This window comes from Pristis pectinata, chromosome 3, assembly GCF_009764475.1.
Source record: "Pristis pectinata isolate sPriPec2 chromosome 3, sPriPec2.1.pri, whole genome shotgun sequence".
Taxonomy (NCBI): domain Eukaryota; kingdom Metazoa; phylum Chordata; class Chondrichthyes; order Rhinopristiformes; family Pristidae; genus Pristis; species Pristis pectinata.
In genome coordinates, this window is record NC_067407.1 from 63,876,518 (window position 1) to 63,900,864 (window position 24,347).

The window sequence follows — 24,347 nt, forward strand, 5'->3', positions numbered from 1 at the left end:
AGTATTTTTACAGACATTTGTTTTGAAGGTCATTGGACTGAGCCATTAACTCAGATCCCTCTCTAAAGATGTCACCTGACCTGCTGAATATTTCCAGCAATTTTCATATTTATTCCACTGCTGCACTATTAGAACATGGAACAGTACAGCATGGAAACAGACCCTTTGGCCCATGATGCCAAATTAAACTAAATCTCTTCTGCCTGCACATGATCCATATCCCTCCATTCCCTGCACGTTTATGTGTCTATCTAAAAGTCTCTTAAACACCACTACTGTATCTTCCACCACTATCCCTGACAGCGCATTCCAGGCTCCCTGTGTAAAAAAAACTTCCCCGCACATCTTCTTTACACTTTCCCCCTTTCACCTCAAATGCATGTCCTCTTGTATTTGAGGTGTACAATGTCCTATAACATTCTAATTGCAAAACCAGAACAATCAAACAGATGCTGCAAAACATTTATCTGAAAAAAAAAGTTTTTAGGAAAGGGCTGACTTTTTAAATTCCTGTTCAAAAACCATGCCTAATTTCCTCCTGCAAACTGAAGTCATCGACAACCTGTCTTTTTAAACGATTGTGACTCTAAACAACTCTCTCCTCCCCTTTCTCCCCTGGCCACCCCCCCACCCCCCCAGTCCCAGCAGCAACTGAAGCTCTCCAGTTCCTTCCCATTCCTCCCACATTCCAATGCACCACAGCTGCAATATGATCATGAACACTGAGTGCTATCATTTGCAAATGAGCAGCTTAAGAGCTCACAGATCTTTTGCTTCCTCTCACAAGAAATCCAGGAATGAGTACATTATTTTTTTCCCCCGAGGGGTGTGGGTAGCAAAGTGGAGAAAAGTCCAACCAATGCTGTTTCCCTACAGTGGGAAACAGTACTCCGATTGTGTGCTTCTGAAGTGGCCTCTGCAGCTTTCCTCACTCTCCACAATGAGGCTGCTTTGCCATTGGTATGCAGAGCAGACAGAGCTCCTCTGCTCTGCTGCCTGCCTTCTCCAGCAACACTGATGGATTAACTGAGCAGAATGGGTTCTGTCAGAAGCAGTCAGCCACCACGAGGGCTACGGATTGCTTTCATTAAAAAATATGTGGCAGTGTCAGACAACACGGCTGGTTATGAAAGGGCTCTGGCCTATTGTCAGAGGAGTGACCAAATCCCCTGTCTGAATAATTTATTATTAGTTACTGTCAGAGAAATGACATGGTTTTGAGGAGCAAAGCTTGCATGAAAGAACAACACCATCCTGGTGGGCAGGAGACAGGTGGCCGTGCTCTGCTTACCGCAAAACCTCTGACTACGTTTTGCCTTAAATTCCAGCACAGGGTTGTGACCCTTTCGGGAAAGTTACTGAGTGGCCAGTCTCTCGATCATCTCCACACCAATCACTGAAACGGTTACCTCCCCATAAACAAGCAAAGATTTATCAGTTTCAGCCAGGGGCCATCCCATATCCTTGACGGCTCAGAATATACTCTCAGCTTTTGCTTCAAATTTTCCAAGTGCTTCCTGCACTTACCCAAGACTGTAAGGCTGCAAATACTGGCACATGCATAGATGGGTATGCGTGAAGGAGCATCACAGCCATACCACCTCTCAGTCTCATCAAGTGCCAATCTTGGTTATTATAAGATTATTTGCCATCCACTACTCACTGCAGGTAAACCACGTTAGTATGAATGCACCTGCCATCGGTGACGGGAATTATCAACACTGCATCAGATAAATCCTGCAATAAAACTCAGCTGACACAATTTACCTGGAGCAGTCACTGGTCGAGTACAGTCGGGACAATCATTCATTTCCCACAGGAGAGAATCAGACTCCAAAAAAATTCAGTAATTGAGGTGAATAGGTTCAGGTTGTCTTTCTAGATTAGTTCTGAGTTACAGAGAGGTCTCTGCAAGGCAAAAAATATCTACAAGGCTGCCTTTCCCCTACCTTAAGTATTAATTCTCTGCACCTGAAAAATTATACTCACCAGGTGGGCACTTGCAAGCAAATCTGTTCACCTCGTCCTTGCACACACCGTTGTTGAGGCATGGCTGGCTTTCACACTCATCGATATTTGTCTCGCAGTATACCCCCACGAAGCCTGGTATTAACAAAGACATGGTGAGAGCTGCCCTAGAATTATGCAAACATACTTATTAGCAGACAGAGTGGTGTCCAACAGTTAAGAATCAATGAAAATCAAAAACAGGTTCCGATGAAGAGTGCTGGACTCAAAACACGAACTGTCTGTCTTTCTACAGGTGCTGCCCGACCTGCTGAGTGTTTCCAGCATTTGAGGAATCACTCCTCTCGAGCAATTAAGATGAAAAAAAGTAAACTGTGCTATTTCCATTCCTCAACGAATGGTCTCGGCACGGCTCATTGTAAGCATGCCTGCCTTGGTCACAAGGTCATTGTTTCAAGTCCAACTCCAGAACCTGGAGCACAATATCCACGCCAACTCTCCACAGTACTACTTAGGGAGCTCTATTTTGGGAATATGTTGAACTGACTGTTCAGGTTGAGGTACAAGATCACACAGCACCTTACCAATGTGGAGCAAGCAATCAGATATTTGGCAGCTACAGGTACAAGCCCATGTCCTGCCACTGTGTGGTGCAATTGGTTAGAAGCAGATGACAATGGGGACATTACTTTCTATTACAGGCCATCCCTGGGTCACAAGCACCCGACTTACAGACACCCTGGCACACAAGCCAGCTCCCATAATAATCTTAAATTCAAAAGTACAATGCATGCACAAAGGTTTGTTCCTATGAATGTCAGAACTAGGTTCCTCTCTCTCTCTGCTTCCAGTTAATTGGTCTTTCTTTTCAGTCTTATGTGCTTTTGATGCCATTCATTACATTACCGTGGAGGTGTGGTGACCACAGAGTGGTTTTAGTGTATTTTCTGAATTACTGAGAAAATAGACTTAACATTTATAAAAATGGAACCCATTTATTACCTAAGTCTGTATTTCCATAAATGATCCACTGTTCAAACATATGATCTTCAAATTCATTGATGACACAAATATTTGGAGGAGAGAAAAATATTAATCCAAGCAGACTTTGATGCACTGGGACAACATGCAAAACCCTCATGCTTCTGTACAATCAGAACAACTAAGAAGTTGTCCAGCTCCAATGACCAGAATGCCTGCAACATTATAAAAACCTATATTGACTTTAATCTGTGAGACACACAAAATGTGGACACACTTGTCTTTCTTGGATTCTCCATGATAATCTGCATACAGAACTGACGACATAATTGCAATCTGATACAGCTATAAGTTTCCACTGAACGACTGCAATTTATGCCTAATGACTATTTAACATGTCATTTAATTTCCTAGTAAGATGCACAGATTTAAACATACTGAAATTGAGTTAGTCCAATTGTGTACTCAAAATTTACCGAATGAATTGCTAGCCAAGAGCTATGTTACTATTTACTGTTTATTCATTTCTTTAAAAAGCACAACAATAATTTAATCCAGCCAAAAATTAACTTGGGCTGCATTTACAATTTATCTGTTTTGTTCATTTATTTTTGGGAGTTTTCCTTACATCAAGGCTGTTTGTTGAAGAGTGATTAGAGGTGCTGCCTCACAGCTCCAGTGACCCAGGTGCAAGCCAGACCTCCAATGTTCACTGTGTGGAGTCTGCAGGTTCTCCCTGAAACTGTATGTGAGTTTCTCATTGGGTGCTCCAGTTTTCTCCCACTTCCCAAAAATGCATGGGTTGTTAAGTTAACTGGCCACTCTGAATTGCCCTTGGTGTGTAGGCGAGTGATAGAAATCTTGGGGGAGTTGAGGGGGAATGCAGGAGAATAAAATGGCATTAATATAAGATTAGTGTAACAGGTGCTCAATGGTCAAGACAGACTCAATGGGCTGAAAGTACTCGTTTCGTGCTGTATGATTCAATGACCCCGATTAGGCAGAGACTCAATTATTACCAGCAATTATATTATCTGGTAATTCCAACACAGAGCAGATTTACTGGGCCTCTCTCCCACCAATCCTCACCTGGCATACAAATGCACTTGAATTCACCGATCTGGTCCAAGCAGGTAGCATCATTCTGGCAGGGCATGGCAAGGCACTCGTTGATGTCCATTTCACAGCGTGGTCCTGTGTAACCCACAGCACACTCGCAGCGGAAGGACCCCTTGGTGTTTACACACTTCCCTCCATGTTCACAAGGATTTCCCCCTACAAACAGAAAACACAAGAGAAACAAGGCTGCATGGATAATGTGCCCCGAGCAGGCAGCAACAATAAGTGATGCAAAAAAAAGCACCATTTTTACACAGTATTCTGTCCCTTTGCCCTCCACAAAAAACACACACACAACTTCCTTTTTAAAGATTATTGTTCTTGTTCAATATTTAAATCTCCTTGAAGCATTTGCCAGCAACACCACCAAACAAACAGACCATCTTCCCTTGGGTTTAACAGAGATTCCAGCTCAGATTATTCTTCCAATTCAGGAAGTTTTGTCTGGCACACGAGTATCATTGCCCATTGAGGCAAAGGAGATATATAAAAAAAAGGAAGGTCACACCCACAGAATCCTCAGCCCTGTCCCTTAAAGAACCTGGAGGGAGTGACCAACAACAGTTCATTAAGTCAATAAAATTGCACTCAATTATGGTAGTGTGACCTCCACCTGCCAACTACCCCACCAACCTCAGCATATCAGTTAATAACAAACACAGAGCTGGAAACTAGACAGAGTAAAATCAAGCAATTTTCGTTATACTTTGAAATGAATGACTGCAAAAGGGATGTTTTCCTCTCTCAACCTTAAAGGAGTTTAAGTCATCGCTCTCATCTTCGCTGTTGTGGATATCTCCCTGCCATCACAGAGAAACACAAAAGGACTGGGGGTAACACAGAAGTATCATCATTCACCAGGCTCCCCTTCAACATCACTGGGTCATCACCCTGGACTTCCTCCTTAGCTCCAAAGTGGAAGTGCTTCAGAAGGTCAAGGCAATAGCTCACTACACCATTTCAAGCTGCCTGGGGCGAAGACGAAATGGCAGGTTTACCCACGATACCCATATCCCCAAGAATGAATGAAAAGAAACCACCTTCATTGGTCATCTGTAGAATACAGTAAGTTCCGTGACAATATGAAGATCTAACTGCTTACCCAGGGAACACTCATTGATATCCTCGTCACAGACGGTGCCTCTGTACCCGAGAGGACAACTACAAAAGAAGCTGCTTTTGAGAGGGTTGGTTTCACATGTGGCTCCTTCGTGACAAGGGTTACTAACACATGCGTCATCCACCTGACAGAAGATACCTAAAAATAAAGAACCACTTATTACCAACCACGGACACAAAAAAAATCAAAAGGACACTTACCACTTCCCCAATTTTGGGAGATTGGTGCTGGTTGAGGGAGCAGCAGAATTTACAGCATTAACAAAACTTCTCATTACCACCCTATCCCCACTCCAATCAGTGCAAATGAATTCCAGTCGACAACCTGTTTAAACAGCTTCAACTGTCACAATTTCCCTCTCTCTGCTATTCACGTCAGAAGAGGGAATTAAACGAGAAAGGCTCTTTACTTTGACTCATGCCTTGAGGTCATGACATTGAATGCACTTTAGATAGGAAGGAAAGCAAACCAATTGTGGTCCACCACTCCTCCCAATGAACCTGCAACCAAATACAAAAGACATTCGATATGATCAAGTATTTGGGATTGCAAATGGAGGGAGGCACAGGCTGCAGGAGCACAGAGAAAAGACACATTTATTTTTAAAACCAAGAGTTAACTAACATCAAGCACTTTTGCTGGATTCTCCTCATGCTTCCACTGATCTTTTCCTCAAATTTGCACGGCATTATTTCAATAAAAATCTGCAGCAGGATATCTCTGGTGAAGATTTTGAGGACCACTGTTCCCAAAAGGTAGTTCTTCTGCAACAACCAGCAGACAACCTGATCACTCCCAACCACCAGGAGCCTATCGGCGTCTGGACTGCCCTGAAGTCCACCACAGAACATGTTAAGAGAACCTTGGTTTCTCCACCAGAAAGCACTAGGACTTATTTGAGGAAAATAATCAGGAGATCCAGGAACTAATTAACTACCAATGCAAAGCATTCTTAGGTTGGAAGCTCTACCATGCCCTGAGGGAAAAGAAGAAACTCTGCAGGAATCTGAAGGCTGTGGTCCATCAGAAAACCCGTTACCTGAAAAACAGATGGTCGGTGGAAAGAGTACGCAGGCAATCCAGAAACTCACTGGTAACAGTGATGCATGGGGATTCTTCAACACTGTCAAGGCCACTCATGGCCCAAACACCCAGGAGACCACCTTGATGAAAGCTAAGAATGGAGGAGAGCTCATCAAGAAGAGCATGAGCCCACTGGAAGGAACAGTTTGGGGGAAAATCTCCTCAATCATGGTTTGGCCATGACAAAAGTGTCCTCAATTCCATCTCACCGCAAAGTATCTGGTGCAGCCACACCACCACGCCAGTCAATGAGGCCAAATGCCAAGAAAAACAGCAAGGCCTCAGAAGCAGATGGTATTGCTGCTGAAATTCTAAAGCTTGGAAGAGGAGAAATGCAGTCAAACTCACAATCTTATCACCCATGATTTCTGGGACAAGGAAGATATGTCAAAGGACCTCAAAGATGCCACAATCATGGTCATCTCCAAGAAAGGAGACAAATCTGACTGTGATAATCAGAAGACTCATCCTGCTGTCTACCACAGGGAAAATCTCCACTAGGATCCTCCACAACCACCTCCACCTACTAATAAAAGTGCTGCTTCCCAAATTTTGGTACAAATCCATCAGTCAAGAAGGCATCATGTTCATCAGGTCCACTTCAAGAGAAATGCAGCAGTGGCACCAACCACTGTATGTGGCCTTTTTTCATCCTCACAACAGCCTTTCACATCATCATTTGAAGGGGACTATGGAGCATGCTTCTCAAATGTGACCGTCATCAGAAATCCAACCCACACCTCTAACATAATGGCATGCAAGCCATGATCATAACCAACAAGTCCACAAGAGACCCAATCTCAGTGCAGACTGGTATCAAGCACAAGTCATCACTCCAAAGCTTTTTGCAATCTTTCTTGCTGCAGTACTGTACCTCACCACCAATATTGCTTCCTGCAGGAGTGGAGCTAGTCTTCAGGATGAATGGAAAACCTCTACCCAAGAAAAAAGGTTCCTCTGGCCTCATTCATCAAGCTACATCACAGATGCTTGTGCATCTGCATATTTGGAGGCCAGATCATCATTGACTTGTCCACTGAGGCATAGCTAAAAATGAACTATGCACTAATAGCTGCAAAACAATGATCCCACCTTGACAATAAAGGTCCATAATGAAACCTGGAAAACATGTACTCTAATCTCCAGAGTCACCTCTTGGCAACGGCAGGCATTGATGAAGTTTACCACCCCTTCCAGTACACCAACACAACCTTTGGTCATCTGAAGGCAAGACCGTTTGAGGATCAAGACATGCCTGGTACACTATCCCAAGACCCATGGAAATATATGACTCAGGGCAACTCAAAATGGAGAAGATGCATCCAAATGGCACCAAGTCCTTTCATCAGGAGCATGGTAGCCCAGAGGAGGAGCAAAACACCTCCCAAATTACCTACCTGTCCTCAATTGTATATCAAGCATTTCCTGCTCTACCCGAGGTAGAATTTAAAGGATCCACATTGGCCCTCTCAGATACCCACAAACCCAAAGAACTGGAGTGGAAACAAATCAGCCTCGATTCCGAGGGACTTCCTGCGGATAAGATGGGCAGCTATCCAGATCTTAACCTTTTGATTTCCCTGGCTAAAATTCATCAGCTCTATCTCCAACAAAATGTCTCTTACAGCTTTGAGCACAGTCAAAACCTCACTTGTGTTAATTATTTTGTTTTGTTATTCCATAAAGTGTATTCAGATATAAAAATATAAAATGCTTGATACACTTAAGCCAGGTTGTATGTGGGGCATGGAAAGAGAAACAGTTAAGGTTTCAGGTTGAAGACTCTGTCAGAATGAAAGTCCTTCAACATGAAATGATAAATGTTGCTCTTTCCACAGATGCTGCCTGACCTGCTGAATGTTTCCAGCACTTTCTTTTTTCATTTCAGATGTTCAGTATCTGCAACTTTTTAATATTATTTTCAAGTGTTTTTTGATGCTTTATAATACTACACAAACATAAGCAGTTGTTGCATTCAGCATCTTGACCAGATGTTGCTGAGCACACGGCAATGGTCTGTGCTATCATGCAAGACTTCAATACTAAAATATCTTTTCATAACCGTGATAAAGAACATGTGGCCTTCATTGGCTGTGCAGTTCTAACAAACAATTCAATCTTCATCCCATGGCATTTTCAATTCTCTTTAATGGCCTTTTGTTTAGCTGTTAAACTGAGTGCAAACACTCTGTTCTGGCAACATTAGGAGAAGCAGCAGGAAGGAATTACTGAGCCCAGCTGTGGGAGCTGAATGAGACAGTGGAAACAACAGAATCACCAGGACACAACAGTTGTTACTATAAGCTCCTTCACGTATTCTTTCAAACTCTTCCCAGACAGATACCAGGATGAGATCAGTGAAATAAAGCACAAAAAAAAGAACTAATTTGTGTTAAACTTGATAGCAACCTTTGTTGAGACATGGGATTGTAAAAATAAATCTGCTTTGCAAGTCAATATATCACCCAGTTGTGGTGGCAAGCATTCAGCTTTCTCCTGCTTTACCTGGCTGCTACTGACAGAGTCAATCACACTATCCTCTTCCAAAGCCTCTGCACCATTGTCTGCTGTGTGGGACCTAATGTACCAGCTTCATTTTTATTTAAGCCAGTTGTACCTGCAATCACTTCAGTTCACAAACCTGCACTTGGACCTCGCGATCTCCAGAGATACTGTAGATCCCTGGTCCTTCCCTACTTCCCAGCAACATACTGCCACCTGGGAACAACACATTATCTCTTAACTGCACGGACACTATTGGCAGCCAGCTTTGCTTAACCTTCGTCACCCCTCCACCATCTATAAACTGCCAGACTTCAAGATCCAGCTTTAGGTGATTTCCTCTGCAGAAACTTAAGGCCAAAGCCATCATCTCCATCACCACGCCTTCCCCATCCACTAACTCCAGACTTGGTACTTCTTTAAAATTAAACCAGATAGTTCACAAACACATTATCGTATTTGAACAGAGTTGAACTTCACACCTGCACCGTCACTAACAATGCACACTTTAACTTAACCTCCTCTAATACTGGCTGGCTCCAACTCTGCCTTATTTCAACTGCTGAAGTTCTCCATGCTCGTCCCATTTGGCCTTGTCGCATCTGCTCAACAGATTTTTGATCACCCAAAACACTGTAGCCCATGTACTCTCACCAAGTCCTGTTCACCCACTCCCCTACAACTGCTGACCTATACTTGCTGTCAGTAAATGACTTCTTCAGTATTAAAATTCTCAACCTTGTGCTCAAATCCCCTCATGAACATGCCTCTCTCATTTTCGACCTGTCCTCATCAAATTCTTGCCTCTTGCTCGTGGTTAAACTCCACTAATGACAGCTGTGTCTTCAGCACCAAGGCCCTAAGCTCTTTAAATTCCCTCCTTAAACCTTCCTGTCCCTCACTATCTTTCCTCCTCTAATTAAAACTTTCAGACTTCTCCCTTCAACCAAGCTTTTGACCATCCATCTTAGTATTTTGTTATGCATCAATACTCTGGTTCATCTCACTCCAGTGAAGCACTTGGGGATATTTTTGCTAGTTTAAAAAAGTATTACTTAAATGGAAGTTGCTGCTGTATGAACAGAATAGAATTACTTACAAAAACAGAACAAAACTGTATGGTTTCTTTCTCAGCAAAGGGGATCAGCAAGGATTTGTCTTAGATAGCCACACATGTGCAGTACAATGGACAATGCTGGCTTGTGAGCAACAAAACTTTGCAGTTAACTGTTAAGCAGCAGGCAAGGATCAGTCACACTGTCAGTTGAACATTAAAGTTTACACTGAAGGCCAAATATAAAACATATTCATAGTTACGCCAGATTTTAAAAATCCACAGTTGTTTTTAATAAATACTGCCCACAATTCGGCATTTCATTAAGCCTCGCCCATGGAATGAGAAGGTCCTTTTCCAACTTATCATGGTTTGTTTGAATTTAGAGCACAAGCCCAATAAGCAGACAGCTCCTTGAACAACAACTTTCCCTCAATGCTGCACACATTTCACCACATGAAGTACATCCCTACACACATTGAACAACGTTCATGACTGGGTCTAGACACATAGTGAATATTTTAGTTTCTGCTGGGATACCATAGCTTCTATTTTCACAAACATCCTTCTCACATTAAAAAAAAATCAGACTTTGGTTTTTTTGCCAAGTCACTGTGCTGTGTTATGAGGACATTATCAAAAATGTAATTGGTCAAAAGCTACAAGCTTGTTCCATGTCCATTACAACCATTGGGATAATGGCTGTGAACAGCTGGAGGCAACGGCCTGCTCATCGATACCTGAAACATCCCCTTAACTTTGTCTGAGCGTAGAAGCAATGTATTTCAATGTAGTTTTTCCAAGCAAGGCGAGGAATGTACAATGTAACTACATAATTAACAAATCCAAACAGCTTGTTCTGCAATAATTGTACCCAGTGGTTTAGTTAAAATTTTGAGCATCGATGTCTTGTTTTCCAGTTCAACATTTCAGCACAGTATACTGATGTCTTCATTTTGAGCAGCAAAGGGATGGAGGCACACAAGATTGATTTTGTATGTACTGAGCACCAGGGCCAGAAATTGTGATGCCGTAGTCGGAGGCTGGATGGGGAGCAGATTGAAGGGGCAACTGGTGGGTTTCTGGATAAGCTAGGATAGTGCAGGAGATGGAGTGAAAGAGTGAGAGAAGCTGTAAGGTCAGGATGAGCATTGTGAGGAGTGATGGCCTGCAGTGCGGGGGAAAGGGGTGGGGGTGGGGGGGGGAAGCACTCCCAAACAGGTCTGTGAGCAACCTCAGCTTTGGCAGAGATCCAAGAGCATCTCATACCGTGGGAATAACTTTTGCAACTGTTTGGAAATTACCAGGGGAAGATATTGTGGCTGTTCTGGCTCTGAGGTGACCTTGGATGAAATTAAACATCTTAAGTGAACATGTGGATTCATTTGGCTGATGTACATATCTAACTTCACTGGAAACAGGGACTGCAGAGGCATGAACCTGCACTTTCCTTTCATTTTCACAACAAGGATTTGAAACCAACCAGAAAGATGAAATGAAAGTGCTTTCTGAGATAGGCTAAAACGTATATTTAAGGAACAAACAGAAAATATTCAATTTAGTAACAACATCACTTACCTCAATGCATGGAAACGAAACAGCAAAATAGATTTTCTTAAAAAAGGAAATGAAAAAATATGCATGCCCTTTTTTAGTGGGGAGAATAATCAATGATTAGCTAAAAATTTCTACTTGGCAAAAAAGCCCACCATATCTAGTAGCCATTGTGACTTGCTGAATAGAGAGACCATGAACATCAACTCATGGCAGCAGGATGATAAATTGGTAAATTTAAATTAAATTGGTTTATTATTGTCACATGTACCGAGGTACAGTGAAAAACTTTGTTTTGCTTGCCATCCACACAGATCATTTCATCACATCAGTGGATTGAGGTAGTGCAAAGAAAGAGCAATAACAGAATGCAGAACAAATGCAGATAGCTTCACTCTTGAACCAGTTGTCAGAACAGATGTTCAGGAGCATCAGTCGCATTAAAGGAAGTGATAACATGAGCAACAGAAAAAAAATAATCAAGCCCAAGCCATGTCATATGCACTGGCAATTAATTTTTCATAGATTTCGTTTTAGCCATCACCACCTGATCATGCTTTCTGTGGAAGAATTATTTTATTCTATAAGAACTTTTATTTAGCTTTCACTCTTTTGATGCCCGGTTTAAGGCTGTAGTGGGCATTGAACAACTAGGAAAGGCACTCTAGGTCAATGAGGGACCATCCTGCAGAATCTAACAGTGATTTAAAAGCAGAGCATACTGGCTGAGACTTCTAAATTACACCTGTGCTGCATACTTTTCTCCTCTTTGAAGTTCGTGCTGCAATTTTAGGAAGCTGTTGACAGACCCAGCCAATACTAAGAACCAAAACTGCTGAGCACTGACTCAAGACAGAAACCCATCTTCAGAATAAGAAACTAGACAGGCCTCTGGCTCAGCACACTGGGCTCTAAATTCAACTGTTTCAGGTAAACCAAGTCCAAACCTCAGAAACCAGAAGTGGTAAAAGTTACAATCCTGTCCCTCTGCCTCAACGTTATTCAAGGCCATCTTAACTCTACCCTACATTTAGAAACATTCATGTTTGTTGAAGAATCCCAAGACAGCAGCCTTACCAGCTTTGCCAAAAGGGCATTCACATACAAAGGATGCAACTCGGTCATGGCAGGTGGCTCCATTCATGCAGGTTGCACCAGCACAGTCATCGATATTCTCACTACAGTCGTCACCGCTCCAGCCATTGACACAGACGCACCGATACCCTCCACTGGCATTGGAGCAGGTCCCTCCATTCTGACATGCATTTGGCTGCAATTGGCACTCATCAACATCTTCCGTACAAAACTGACCTGGATGGTGGAAAGGAAGAATCGTTCAGCAATGTACTCCAAACACCTTTTCTGCCAAACAATCCAAACGGAACTTAATCAAAGTTACTGAGCATCAGTGAGGAACTCATCAAGTTTCTGGGATCATCCCGACACAGGGAGCCATGCTGTTCACTATGCCGGTGGTATCTCTTTGAAAGAGCAATTCAACTGGCCTCTGAACTTAGCCCACTCTCTTGCAAACTTTCCCCTTTCAAAATGTGAAACATTCCCTTCCTGTGATTCTCTTTTCCCCCCATCTTTCCTGTAATCAAAATCTTCTAGGGTGGCTAGAAAGGATGTGCTTTCACATTTATGGAAGGGGGTGGTAGTGTCCAAAATGAAGAAGCATGAAGAACAGTTCTAACAAATCCAGGAAAATCAGCTTTGCCCAGAGTGGTGGGAATTTAATATTGTTCTACCACTTTAAATGACTGAAGGAATTAACAAGATTGATTCAAAGAGACATTTGATAAGCAGAGGAAGAAAGGAATGAAAGCATTTATTGATAGGTCAAGATGAAGAGGGGTGAAAGAAGGGTGAGAGGAGGCTTGCAATGGGGGCAAACATACGCACAAAGATTTGTCAGTTCAAATCTCCTAATCCTATGAAGCAAAATGGCACAGCGGTTTAGCACAGCTGCCTCATGGCTCCAGGGACCCAGGTTCAATCCTGGCCTTGGGTGCTGTCTGGGTGGAGTTCGCAGGTTCTCCTTGTGACTGCTTGGGTTTTCTCCCATATGCCAAAGATGTGCTGGTCGGTAGGTCAATTGGTTACCATACATTACTCCTAATTTGTGGTTGGGTGGGGGAGCTGATGGAGAATTAAGAGGAAAAACGGTATTACTACAGAATGGTGCTTGATGGTTTGTGTGAATACAGTGGGCTGTAGGGCTTGTTTCTGTACTGTAACGAAGCAACAACTGGTAATTGGTTTATTATTGTCACATGTACCAAGGCACAGTGAAAAGCTGTTTTGCATGCCATCCATACAGATCATTCCAAACATAAGTACATTGAGGTATTACCAAGGGAAAAATAACAGAATGCGGAACATAGTGTTACAGTTACGGAGAAAGTGCAGTGCAGGTAGACAAATAAGGTGCAAGGTCATAATGAGGTAGACTGAGATCAAAAGTTCATCTTTATCCATTCAAGAATCTGATAACAGTGGGATAATCCTTGACCCTGGTGGTACATGTTCTCAAGCTTTTATATCTTTGGCCTGATGGAAGTGGGGAGAAGAAAGAATGATCGGGATGGGAGGGGTCTTTGATTACTTTGGTTGCTTACCCGAGGCAACTGCAAGTGATACAGGGTCAATGGACGTTAGGCTAGTTTTCATGATGGACTGAGCTGTGTCCACAACTCTCTGTAATTTCTTGCTGTCTTGGGCAGAGCAGGTGCCATACAAAGCTGTGGTGCATCCGGATAGAATGCTTTCTATGGTGCAGCTATAGAAGTTGGTGAGGGTCAACAGGGGCATGCCGAATTTCCATAGCCTTCTGAGGAAGTAGAGGCACTGGTGTGCTTCACTGGCCGTGGAATCTACATGGTTGGACCAGGACAAGTTTTTGGTGATATCTACACCAAACAATTGGCTGGAGGAACTCAGCTGGTCGAGCAGCATTGGAGATACAAGAGCTAATTAACAAGGTATTTTCAGTTGTGTTCCAAGACTGATTCAGGGTTTCAAACTGAAATGCAGACAATTCCTACACACACCCCACCCCCCCACACAGAAAATGCTGTGGAGGCACTGAGTACCTCCAGCAGATTGTTTGATGCTCCAGATTCCACCATCTGTAATCTCTTCCATCTCCTCTGTATTTTCGAGTCTAATATTCTACATAATTCTTTGCAATGCTATGTGTGGTGCAGATGTGAAGCGGGAGGAAAAAAATCACTTTTGCCACAGTGGGAAGTTTACCAAATGGCAACAAGAGAACACTAAGTGAGAGCCACAGCCCTCTCACAACATGTCTATCACCATGTTGTTAAATGACAGTACATGAAAGTAGTCTTGATATGCATTTTATTTAAAATAAACAAGCATTTGCACTTGATTTGCACTGGCCAAGTGACTGACCACAGCAGAGGCAGAAAGCTGCAAATTGTAGCCTCCCCCCACCCCACCTGCAAGCAAATTAGTATGGTATGAATCTCTGGAGCCAAATCACTGGAACCAGACCAAATCGATTCCACAACCTCATGTCTTGCTCACTTACCCTGAATGCATTCCAGCTGAAAAGCTACAGTCACTGCCAAAGGGACGAAAACCAAAAACTCCTTTGTTCCCTTTGCCTTCCCTCATTCTGCTTTCAATTAACTCCAATATCCTGTTCGCCTACCTAATTTAAAACATTTCTCTCTTCCCCCCCCCCCCCCCCACCCTCAAGTTCACCCACCACCCCCTCAGATCTGAGCAGCATTTGTCCTGTCGTTCATCAGCAGCTTCCCTTTGCACACACAATACAGGCGGGGTGGACAATAAAAAAAGGGGGAGAAAGAGTTGAAGGAACAAATAAGAATTTTAAAAGAATATATTCCTTTTGTTAGTTTGAATCACAGAACAGGAAATACCGACTTAGAACTGTACATTCCAGTGGCCCAAAGGGAGAGGCAGAAGTTCACGACTTGGCCTTCAAGGCTCCTCGCCGCAGATTTACCTTGTTACAAGTGCTCTTAACTAGTAAATAGTGATAAGTAATGGAGCTCAGAACCAAGAGGGAAATGTAGTTCTGGTAAAAACACTGCAGAAATACACTCCTGTCTTGTGTAGGCACTGAAGAGTCCAGGATAGATTTAAAAGGGTGTTGCAGGGTAGAATTATTGTCCCCACCACAAATAACTAAAAAGTGTTAAATTTATATTCTTTAGAGGTCAAAAGAATAATGGGCGATCTCATAGAGGAGGAGGGAATCCAGCAACGGGTGGAGTTCTTCAGAATTAAAAGATGAGACTGGATTTAATAAAAATGAATATAGTATGAATGGGCAGGGTCCGTTTCCCTTGGCAGAGAGGTTGGCAGCTGGGGTGGGGTGGGGGGAGGGTGCAAGGAAAAAGGAATGGTGTCATGGATTTAGGTGACTGGTAAAAGGCAGGTGATAAGAAAAATTACTTCCCCCATCCCCCCACCGTCCCCACCCAAAGAGTGGAACTAACTCACTGTTGGAAAGGTCAATTGTGGCAGGAAACATCATCACATTTAAACAGTACCTGGATGATCATGTGAACAGCCAAGAACCAGAGGCAATGGACCATGAACTGGGAAGTGGTAGTAACTTTAAAATGCTCTACTGCTGGCCAGAATGCTCCCTTTCTGTGCTATAAAGCATTGCCATAATTTTCTACGTTTCTTTGAGGCATTTATAATAATGTAACTTTTACATGGCCCAAATCTTTCTCACCCAAAGGTTTCTGTCTAACTTTTAAGGAGCCAGGCACTTCAGCAAAGCCATCATTCCCAAGTCCACACCAGCCCTCCTGTGCCTCACATTGATACATACTTTTCCCACATTCAGGAGTGCAGATTTAGGAGATTTGTACTAACTCAAGCTCTCATCCAAAGTGCTTGCCTGTACTTTCCTACAGTCACCATTGGAAAGTGATCAGGATCAGGAATCTTGGCTGATTTTCTAGTTCTTTGTGTCCTGTCCAACATTCCTACACGATCAGAAATAGAATTAACTAACTACAACTCTCATTGCTGTTATGGGACTTTGTTCCTGCCAACTGCACAACAGAGACAATACTTCAAAAGTAAATTATTTCCTGAAGATACTTCAAGAGCTAATTAACTCAGGGTATTTTTCAGTTGTGTTCCAACCACCTGCTGGCAGAATCAAGGTAAATCCATTAATTATTGCACGTCATAATCTGACCTTCCTCCTTCCTTTGAACTTATGTCAATACAGTCAAGTGCCTTCAAATACCTGTCCACTCAGGTGTGCATCGGCAGTTGTATGTGTTCACTCCATCCACACAGGTACCTCCATTCTCGCATTTATGGTCAGGGCAGTCATCAATGTTTATCTCACAGTCTTTTCCACTGAATCCTGCCAAGTGCAAGGGAGAATTTGATTCATTATTGTACAGCACAGAACACTGACATTATGCAACACAAAAAGTTAGCACTCGGGTACATCAAATGGTTGAGAAAGCAAATGTCATATTGGATCCAAAAAAAACTGCTGGAGGAACTTTAGCAGGTCAAGGTGTGTGTGTGTGTGTGTGTGTGTGTGTGTGTGTGTGTGTGTGTGTGTGTGTGTGTGTGTGTGTGTGTGTGTGTGTGTGTGTGTGTGTGTGGTGTGTGTGTGCGCGCGCGTGCGCACAGGGAGATGGTGGGGGGAGGAATTACAGACATTTCAAGTTGAGATCCTGCATTAGACTGAGAGCTAAGAAGTGGAAAGAACTTTAAAATGCTCTACTTCTGGCCAGAATGCTCCCTTTCCCTTTCTGTGCCGTAAATTTCTTCTTCTTTGAGGCAACACTTATGTATACCAATGCAGGGTCTCCACACGAAACATTGACAATTCCTCTACCACCAACTCCACTCGCACTCCCCCCCATCCCCATCCCCAACAAATGCTGCCCGATCCACTAAGTTCCTCCAGCAGATTGCCTGTTGCTCCAGGTTCCAGCATCTGCAGTTTCGTCTCCAAGTGTATTCTTGGCCTTTATTGCAAGAGAACTGGAGTTTAGAAAGAAAGAATTATTGTCACAATTGTACAGGGTGTTAGTGTGTCTACACAATGTACAATTAGAAAAGGATAAACTAACATAAGAGCAAGTCCACAAGAGGTTTAATTGGCCAATTCCTGGACGAGAGGTGACAAATGGCTAATAAAGTTAGATTTTTAGACTTTAGAACTGAAAGAACAGGGGTCATCTTCTTGAGAGATTTAACAGCCTAAGGGGGAATGACAGGGTGGATACTGAGACATTTCTACTCATGGCAGAGTTTTGAAGAAAGAAACAGTTATAAGACAAGGGGCAATCATATACAATTATAGTGTAAAGTAATTTCTTCTTGCAGACAGAGGTGAATCTCTGGTATTTTCTAACCGAGAGAACCGTGGAGAGTAGATCACATGTATTTAAGGGGATAGATACATTTTTGATAATTTAGAGAACTGAGGGCTTTGTGGAACCAACACAGGAGTTGAGGTTTGGGGCAGAGCAGCCATGATCATATTAAATGGTAGGGCAAGCTTGAGGGGCCGAGTGGCCTTCTCATGCTCCTGCTTAGTGTTCTTGTATGTTCCTTTTACGGCTAAAGAGGGTGTCCTGAACTTCCAAAACACTGCTTCAACATAAACCATTGCTTTCATTAACAATCCACACTTATTTTAAAGCAAAGTAGCTCTTGAAGCAGTACGTAATGTCATCCTCACTGCTGCCCTCAAAATGGATGCCAGACTGAAGGGAGATACAGGAAGCAATTACTTCAGATAGCACTGCTGTGATATTAATGAAGCAGATAATCTAGTCTTCCTATATAAGCACTACTTAAAGCTGGTTCACACAAAATGTGATTACATACAATTACAAAATATGGAAATAAAGAAAATGAATCTATGCTATAACATTTCATTTTGTGAACCCCAAACAGGAATTATTGACCCTAATAGGCAACGACTTTCTCAGAAGTCAACTAGAAGTAATTTGGAAAGCCATTTGCCGAGTTGCCTAGCTTTAAGATATGGCTTTCACCTCAGCCATTCAATCTTTAAGTATTTCAGCATGTGGTAAAATAGAAACTCTGAATCAAACCTCAGAAGTGTGGTGACATCGTTTCTCTTCTCAAGTTTTGTACTGCAATTTCATTGATGTGCCAGAATACTAGATCCTGTAATTTAGCCCTATAAATACTGTGGCCACAAAAGCAGTTCAAAGATTGGGTATCCTGCGCTGTGACTCATTCCTCAACTCTCTGAAGCCTTTCTACCATCAATGAGACATGAGTCAGGAGTGTGGCAAAATGCTCTCAACTTTCCTGAACAAAAGCAGCTCCAACAATACTCTTGAAACTGAAACCATCAAGGACAAAATACCCTCTTGTTTGGCATCTCATTCGCTGTTTTAATGTTAATTCTACCTAACATTACCCTAACCCCATCTAACATTAACACTCAGCACAACAGGACAGCAGTGCGTACCACCTACAAATATTCCATTTATTTATTTTTCAGAATGTGGACAGTACCAGCAAGGCTGGTGTTTACTGGGTGTGCATAACTACACTTGAAGAGGTGGGGATGAGACACATTCTTAAACCACTGCAGCCCTTCTCATGAAGGTATTTTCACAATACTTTTGAGTGGAGACTTCCAGAATTTAAGTGGTGATGAAAAAAGTGATATTTTTCTAAGCCAGGACGGTGCAACACTTGGAACAGAATCTGCTGCCTTTGCCACTCTTGGTGGTAGAAATCACAGGTTTGGAAGATGTTGCTCAAATAGCTCACGTGATTGCATTTTGCAGCCAGTTCATACGGCAGCCACTCAGGGTTGGTGATGGAGGAAGCACATGTTTAGTGTGGTAAATGGGGTGTCAATCCAGCAGGCTGCTTTGTCCTTAATGGGGGTGGAGTCAGGCTCTTGACAAGATCCACAGTAGGTGCAATTTGCCAAAATTTCATCAACAACACCTTCTATTACTGACAACTCCCACCTCTGAGAAAGATAAAGTGAGATGTCTGTACGGGAATGCTGCCGACTTGACATAGCAGGCCGAGGAATGCTTGGTGCAGCCAATGCCAAGGCTCTGTGGGGGGGAGGGGGCGAAATCTCAGTCTAGAATCCTTCCACCACTGGACATTAAGGGGCCGAGTCCAGTGGGTGCATCACCCTAGGGAGCCACATCAGTGGCAAAGGTGCGAACTAAAACACGTTTGTCAACACTACTGAATGCATTCACCAAATGACACTGAGGATGTAAAGAGCAACACACACATGAAACGCTGGAGGCACTCAGCAGGTCAGGCAGTATCCATGGAGAGAAATGAACAGTCGACGTTTCGGGTCGAGACCCTTCATCAGGACTAATGAAGGGTCCCGACTCGAAATGTCGACTGTTCATTTCTCTCCATAGATGCTGTCTGACCTGCCGAGTGCCTCCAGCGTTTTGTGTGTGATGCTCCAGATCTCCAGTCTCTCTTGTGTCTCTAAGTATGTAAAGAGTTTTGCACTGTGGTTATTCTTTTGCATTTTTTTTGTGAATAAAGTTTATTTTTGAAATTTAAAGAAAAAAGCAGCAAGCACAGGGAACAACCAACACCTCCTCATCACACACCATCCTGACTGGCACAGAGGGATTTCCTTCCTGCAGCCAAAGCAAATTTCCTAGAACTCCCACTTAACATGACAGTGGGAGCTCCTTCACCCCAAGGACTGCAGCCATTCAAGGCAGCAGCTCTCCACCTCCTCAAGTGCAATTAGAGATGGGTTCTCAATACCAGCTGTGCCAGCAACACAGACAAGTACAAATTCAAAACTTCTTTTAAATATAAATGTCATATGACTGGCAGAACAGCCCCACTGAAACAACATTTGGGCCTTACCCATGTGACCCAGAGTTCCGATATTCTTTTCTCCATTCTAAAGCTATAACCTCCTTTCAATATTAATGCGTGTTCCAATTTAAAATCTGAAAGTGTGCAGTGCCACTTAAATCAAAACAATCGGCAATAATGAGCCGCATTCAGAACAGCAGCTCAAGTCCTGCAACAGTGTGTGCTCTTGTATGCAAAGTACTTCCATTGACATCCTTTTGTACTGTGTCCAAGAAACTTGTTTTTCTAGTATTTCACATCCTGTAACATAGCAAGACTCAGCTTCCTGCACACCCTTTCCCAACAGGCGATTGCCTTTCCCATTTTGTGCGATAGCTCCTAATTGACCTTGGAGCAGAGTTAATAGCGCCAAGAGGGACCCGCTATTGGAGCTAATTGTTTAAGTAATTCACCCACATTTTCAGTTTAAATGTTTCCTCATTGACAAAACACATTTCCTGGCCAAGATCCTCAGCTAGATTAAAGAAAATAGGTTTTTTTGTGCATCAGCATGAGCGTTCAGCCACAAGTTTAGAGTGAGGGAAAAATGAAGGAAAAAAACAATTACACAAGAACCACACGAGTAGATTACGTTGTCATTAATGCATTGAATAATCTCTCAAACGGAGGTGACAATTTGACCCCTTGCTCCAATTAACTGCAGCCTGTGCCTAGAGGTGAGGATAAAAAACTCAAGTCAACTCCTCAGCCATCTCCTTCTCTACCCTATAGTCATTATGTTAACAATTAGTTACAACTTATTTTAATTTTGAAACTCAGCATCAGGACAACGTTGGCCATTGGCCTGAGTAAGATTGTGCACTACACAAGGTTGACTGCTGCAATTAGAAGTCTGTTGAAGCAGCTCACGCAGGTGTTCTGGCAATTGCTCAGTGACTCTGAGGCATGCCTGGAGCATACGAACAGCAGCAACTGGAGGCACTCCCTCCAAACCAAAGTCATGCAAATATGAAATCCAGAGCTAATGATTTATTTTTTCTCCTTTCCCAATTTTTTCCTCTTCTCCTGAAAGTGCTAAGCCATGCTGGAATTCAGTCCCATCTGCATGTAATCTTTACTTACTGGGGAATGTGCTTTGACGTTATGTGACTTTAATGGTTATCAGGCATTTAACCACAGGGTATATAACAGCTGCGGCAAACACCCCACCACTCAAATAATGATCGTGTTGGACAAGTGGGACGTGAGGAAAGTTAACCAAAGGGAATACCTTGACTGCATTCTCCACTCCACAAGAACACAAACTCAAAGCACACAGCACAATGACAGCAATGATACTGTACAACAAAATATAGTCAACACCATCCCATGACTGACATTGTGGACATTATCTAGATCGGTCCACACTAAATTAATGTCTGAGCCTCTCCCATATGTGCGCTGCACTGTTTAATCATCCCATGACAAAGAATTTCTTGATCCAAAACTATGACTCTTTTGGTGAGGGAAGAAGTGAGCAAGTTTTTACTCCCAACTTCAATTGCATGTTAATAATTACTTCATTTGGCACTTCCTGCACTCATCAGATGGCCAAGGTGACTCCCACTCAAAACTGAATACCAGCAAGTTAGCAACCCCTGTCCTGAGAAAGATGTGCTCTCAGTCTTTTCTTGCAGATGTACTGTTTGGTGACTCCCTGCAAAAACAAAGCTGAAACCAGGATTGTCATGAAGTAGCAATACCATATCAAGTATCCCGCACCTTCTCAAACTCATTTTGACCCTAAGCTCTATGCTTGAAATATGCTAATCTGTTAATAGCTGCATCATCACTGCAGCATTCCACTGGTTAGTAGATGAATAATACCGAGCTTAGAATTTGCAATCAGAAGACTATGTTGACCTTCGTTTCTTCCTCCTCCTACACTCCACAAGCTTTCAAAACACAAACTTGCTTTCATAACCTGAAGGGATATTCAACTGGGCTTGTCTCCTCACTAAAGCCCCTCAGTTCCTGGTTTCCAGGCTTTGAGCATCAGCACACCCTGCTGCTCAGCTAAACCTTGTTTACAGAAGGTTGTTGGTTGATTAGATCCAGGGATCTCATGCATTGGATTTGAGAGGATAAATACGGAGAAACAATTTTGCCCGAAGATGATCAAGAGCAAGGGCACAGAGACTTAAAACCAAGATGAGGGGGAGCACTTAGCAAAGGTGATAAAATTAGCAAGTTCCATGTGGGTGCAGGGATCAGTAGTAATGCAATTGTCGATGTAATGGAGAAAAAACATAGAACACTACAGCACAGTACAGGCCATTCAGCCCACAATATTGTGCCGACATTTTATCCTGCCCTAAGATCTATCTAACCCTTCCCTCCCACATAGCCCCCTATTTTTCTATCATTCATGTGTCTATCTAAGAGTCTCTTAAAAAAGAGTTGGGGAGCGGTACCAGAGAAGGTTTGGAACAAGGACTGTTCCACAAAGCCAGTGAAAAGATGGGTGTAGCTAGAGCCCATGGCTACACCTTTGGTTTGTAGAAAGTGAGTGGAGTCAAAAGAGAAGTTGTTCAGTGCAAGAACAAGTTCAGCCACGTGGATGAGAGCGATGGTGGAAGGGAACGTTGAACCTTTGTTGCAGAAAGAAGTAGAAGGCTTTAAGACCTTCCTGATGGGGGATGGAGGTGTATATAGACTGGACATCCATAGTGAAGATAAGGCAGTGGGTCAGGAATTGGAAGTTGTCAAACTGGTAGAGGGTGTGCAAGGTGTCCCGGATATAGGTAGGAATGGACTGGACAAGGGGAGACAGGGTAGAGTCGAGGTAAGAGCAGATAAGTTCAGTGGGGAAAGTGCAGAAAGAAAGAATGGACTTACCAGGACCGTCCCGTTTGTGGATCTTGGGTAAGAGATGCAGGGTCTTGACCCAGAACGTTAACAATTCCTCCACCCCACCCCCGCAGCAAGATTGTTTGATGACTTAAAACAAAACTCCGGTAACTAGGTAAATAAACCAGCAAATATCTTTCCACACGTACTCAAAATGTGTTGGGCGCTCCCTCCCAAAACCAATAGATGTTGGGACATTTGCAGCTTTTGAGATATATTTTTGTTTGTATGGGTACTGAGGGATATGGAATGGGTGAGTGGATCTGAGGTCAGATCAGCCATGACCTAACGGAATGAGGGAGCATTTCCATGAGGCTAAATAGCCTACTCTGATTACAACTTCAGACCTGGTAGGCAGTTGCATTCGTAGGTCAGGTCATCATTGGTTGGCCGGCAGGTGCCTCCATTAACGCATGGCGATGGCGAGCAGGGGACATAAACACTCTCACACTTGGCTCCAGTGAAGCCCGGCTTGCACAAGCAGCGATAGGAGCCTGGCTCGTTCTGGCAAATCCCTCCATTCATGCACAGACCCCCAGCCTTGCATTCGTCGATGTCAGTCTGGCAACGAGATCCTGTGTAGCCCGAAGCACAGGTGCAGGTGTAGTTGTTTCTTGAACTGCTGCACTTGCCCCCATTTGCGCATGGCTGCGAGGCACAGAAATCCACGTGTTGGCAGTTTTTACCTGTTTTAAAAAAAAAGTTAGAGAAGATATGGAGATCAAATGATTGCTATTTTCCATCCCTTACCCTTTGCCACAGTCAGTAGACGGTGGTTCATCTGCCCAAATGTGAATGTTGTGGGTTCATCTCAATTCATAAACCTCCTAGCAGGACATACTCCTTTGGCCAAGACATTAAACTGAATCGCCAATTGCCCTCTCAAGTGAATATTGAAGAGAAGCTAGGATTTTCTCTCCATGTCTGACCAGCCTTTTGACCAACCTAGCCTTTTTCATTAGCTGAAGAGACTTACCATGGTCTCAACATCACATGCTTTACTAGCAAAGTCAAAAAAAATAGAAAGCCAAGACCAATTTAGGATAAACAACAAGGAACATTCCTCTCCATTACTTCATACTGTCCATTTCACTAAGTGCTGATGATCTTTTGGGGAGGGGAAAGGATCCAAGTATTTTACATTAAGACAAATTTGGTACTTGAACAAGTATTGACAGTTTTATTTTCATTTTCTTTCTCAAGGATCATAGGCCCACTCTGTCCAGAGATTCC

At 43.1% G+C, this 24,347-nt stretch overlaps 1 protein-coding gene across 1 annotated transcript in view; it reads right to left on the reverse strand.

The window, feature by feature from the left end:
- The window catches only part of LOC127567716 (neurogenic locus notch homolog protein 2-like), a 152,077-nt gene that overhangs the window by 56,478 nt on the left and 71,252 nt on the right, over positions 1-24,347 (reverse strand). Inside the window, exons 4-9 of the mRNA XM_052010682.1 lie at positions 23,462-23,800; positions 16,645-16,767; positions 12,459-12,692; positions 5,171-5,326; positions 4,039-4,224; positions 1,990-2,103 (exon numbers count right to left, since the gene is read on the reverse strand). Coding sequence (XP_051866642.1) covers positions 1,990-2,103; positions 4,039-4,224; positions 5,171-5,326; positions 12,459-12,692; positions 16,645-16,767; positions 23,462-23,800 — 1,152 coding nt within the window. The remainder of the gene's footprint in view (positions 1-1,989; positions 2,104-4,038; positions 4,225-5,170; positions 5,327-12,458; positions 12,693-16,644; positions 16,768-23,461; positions 23,801-24,347) is intronic.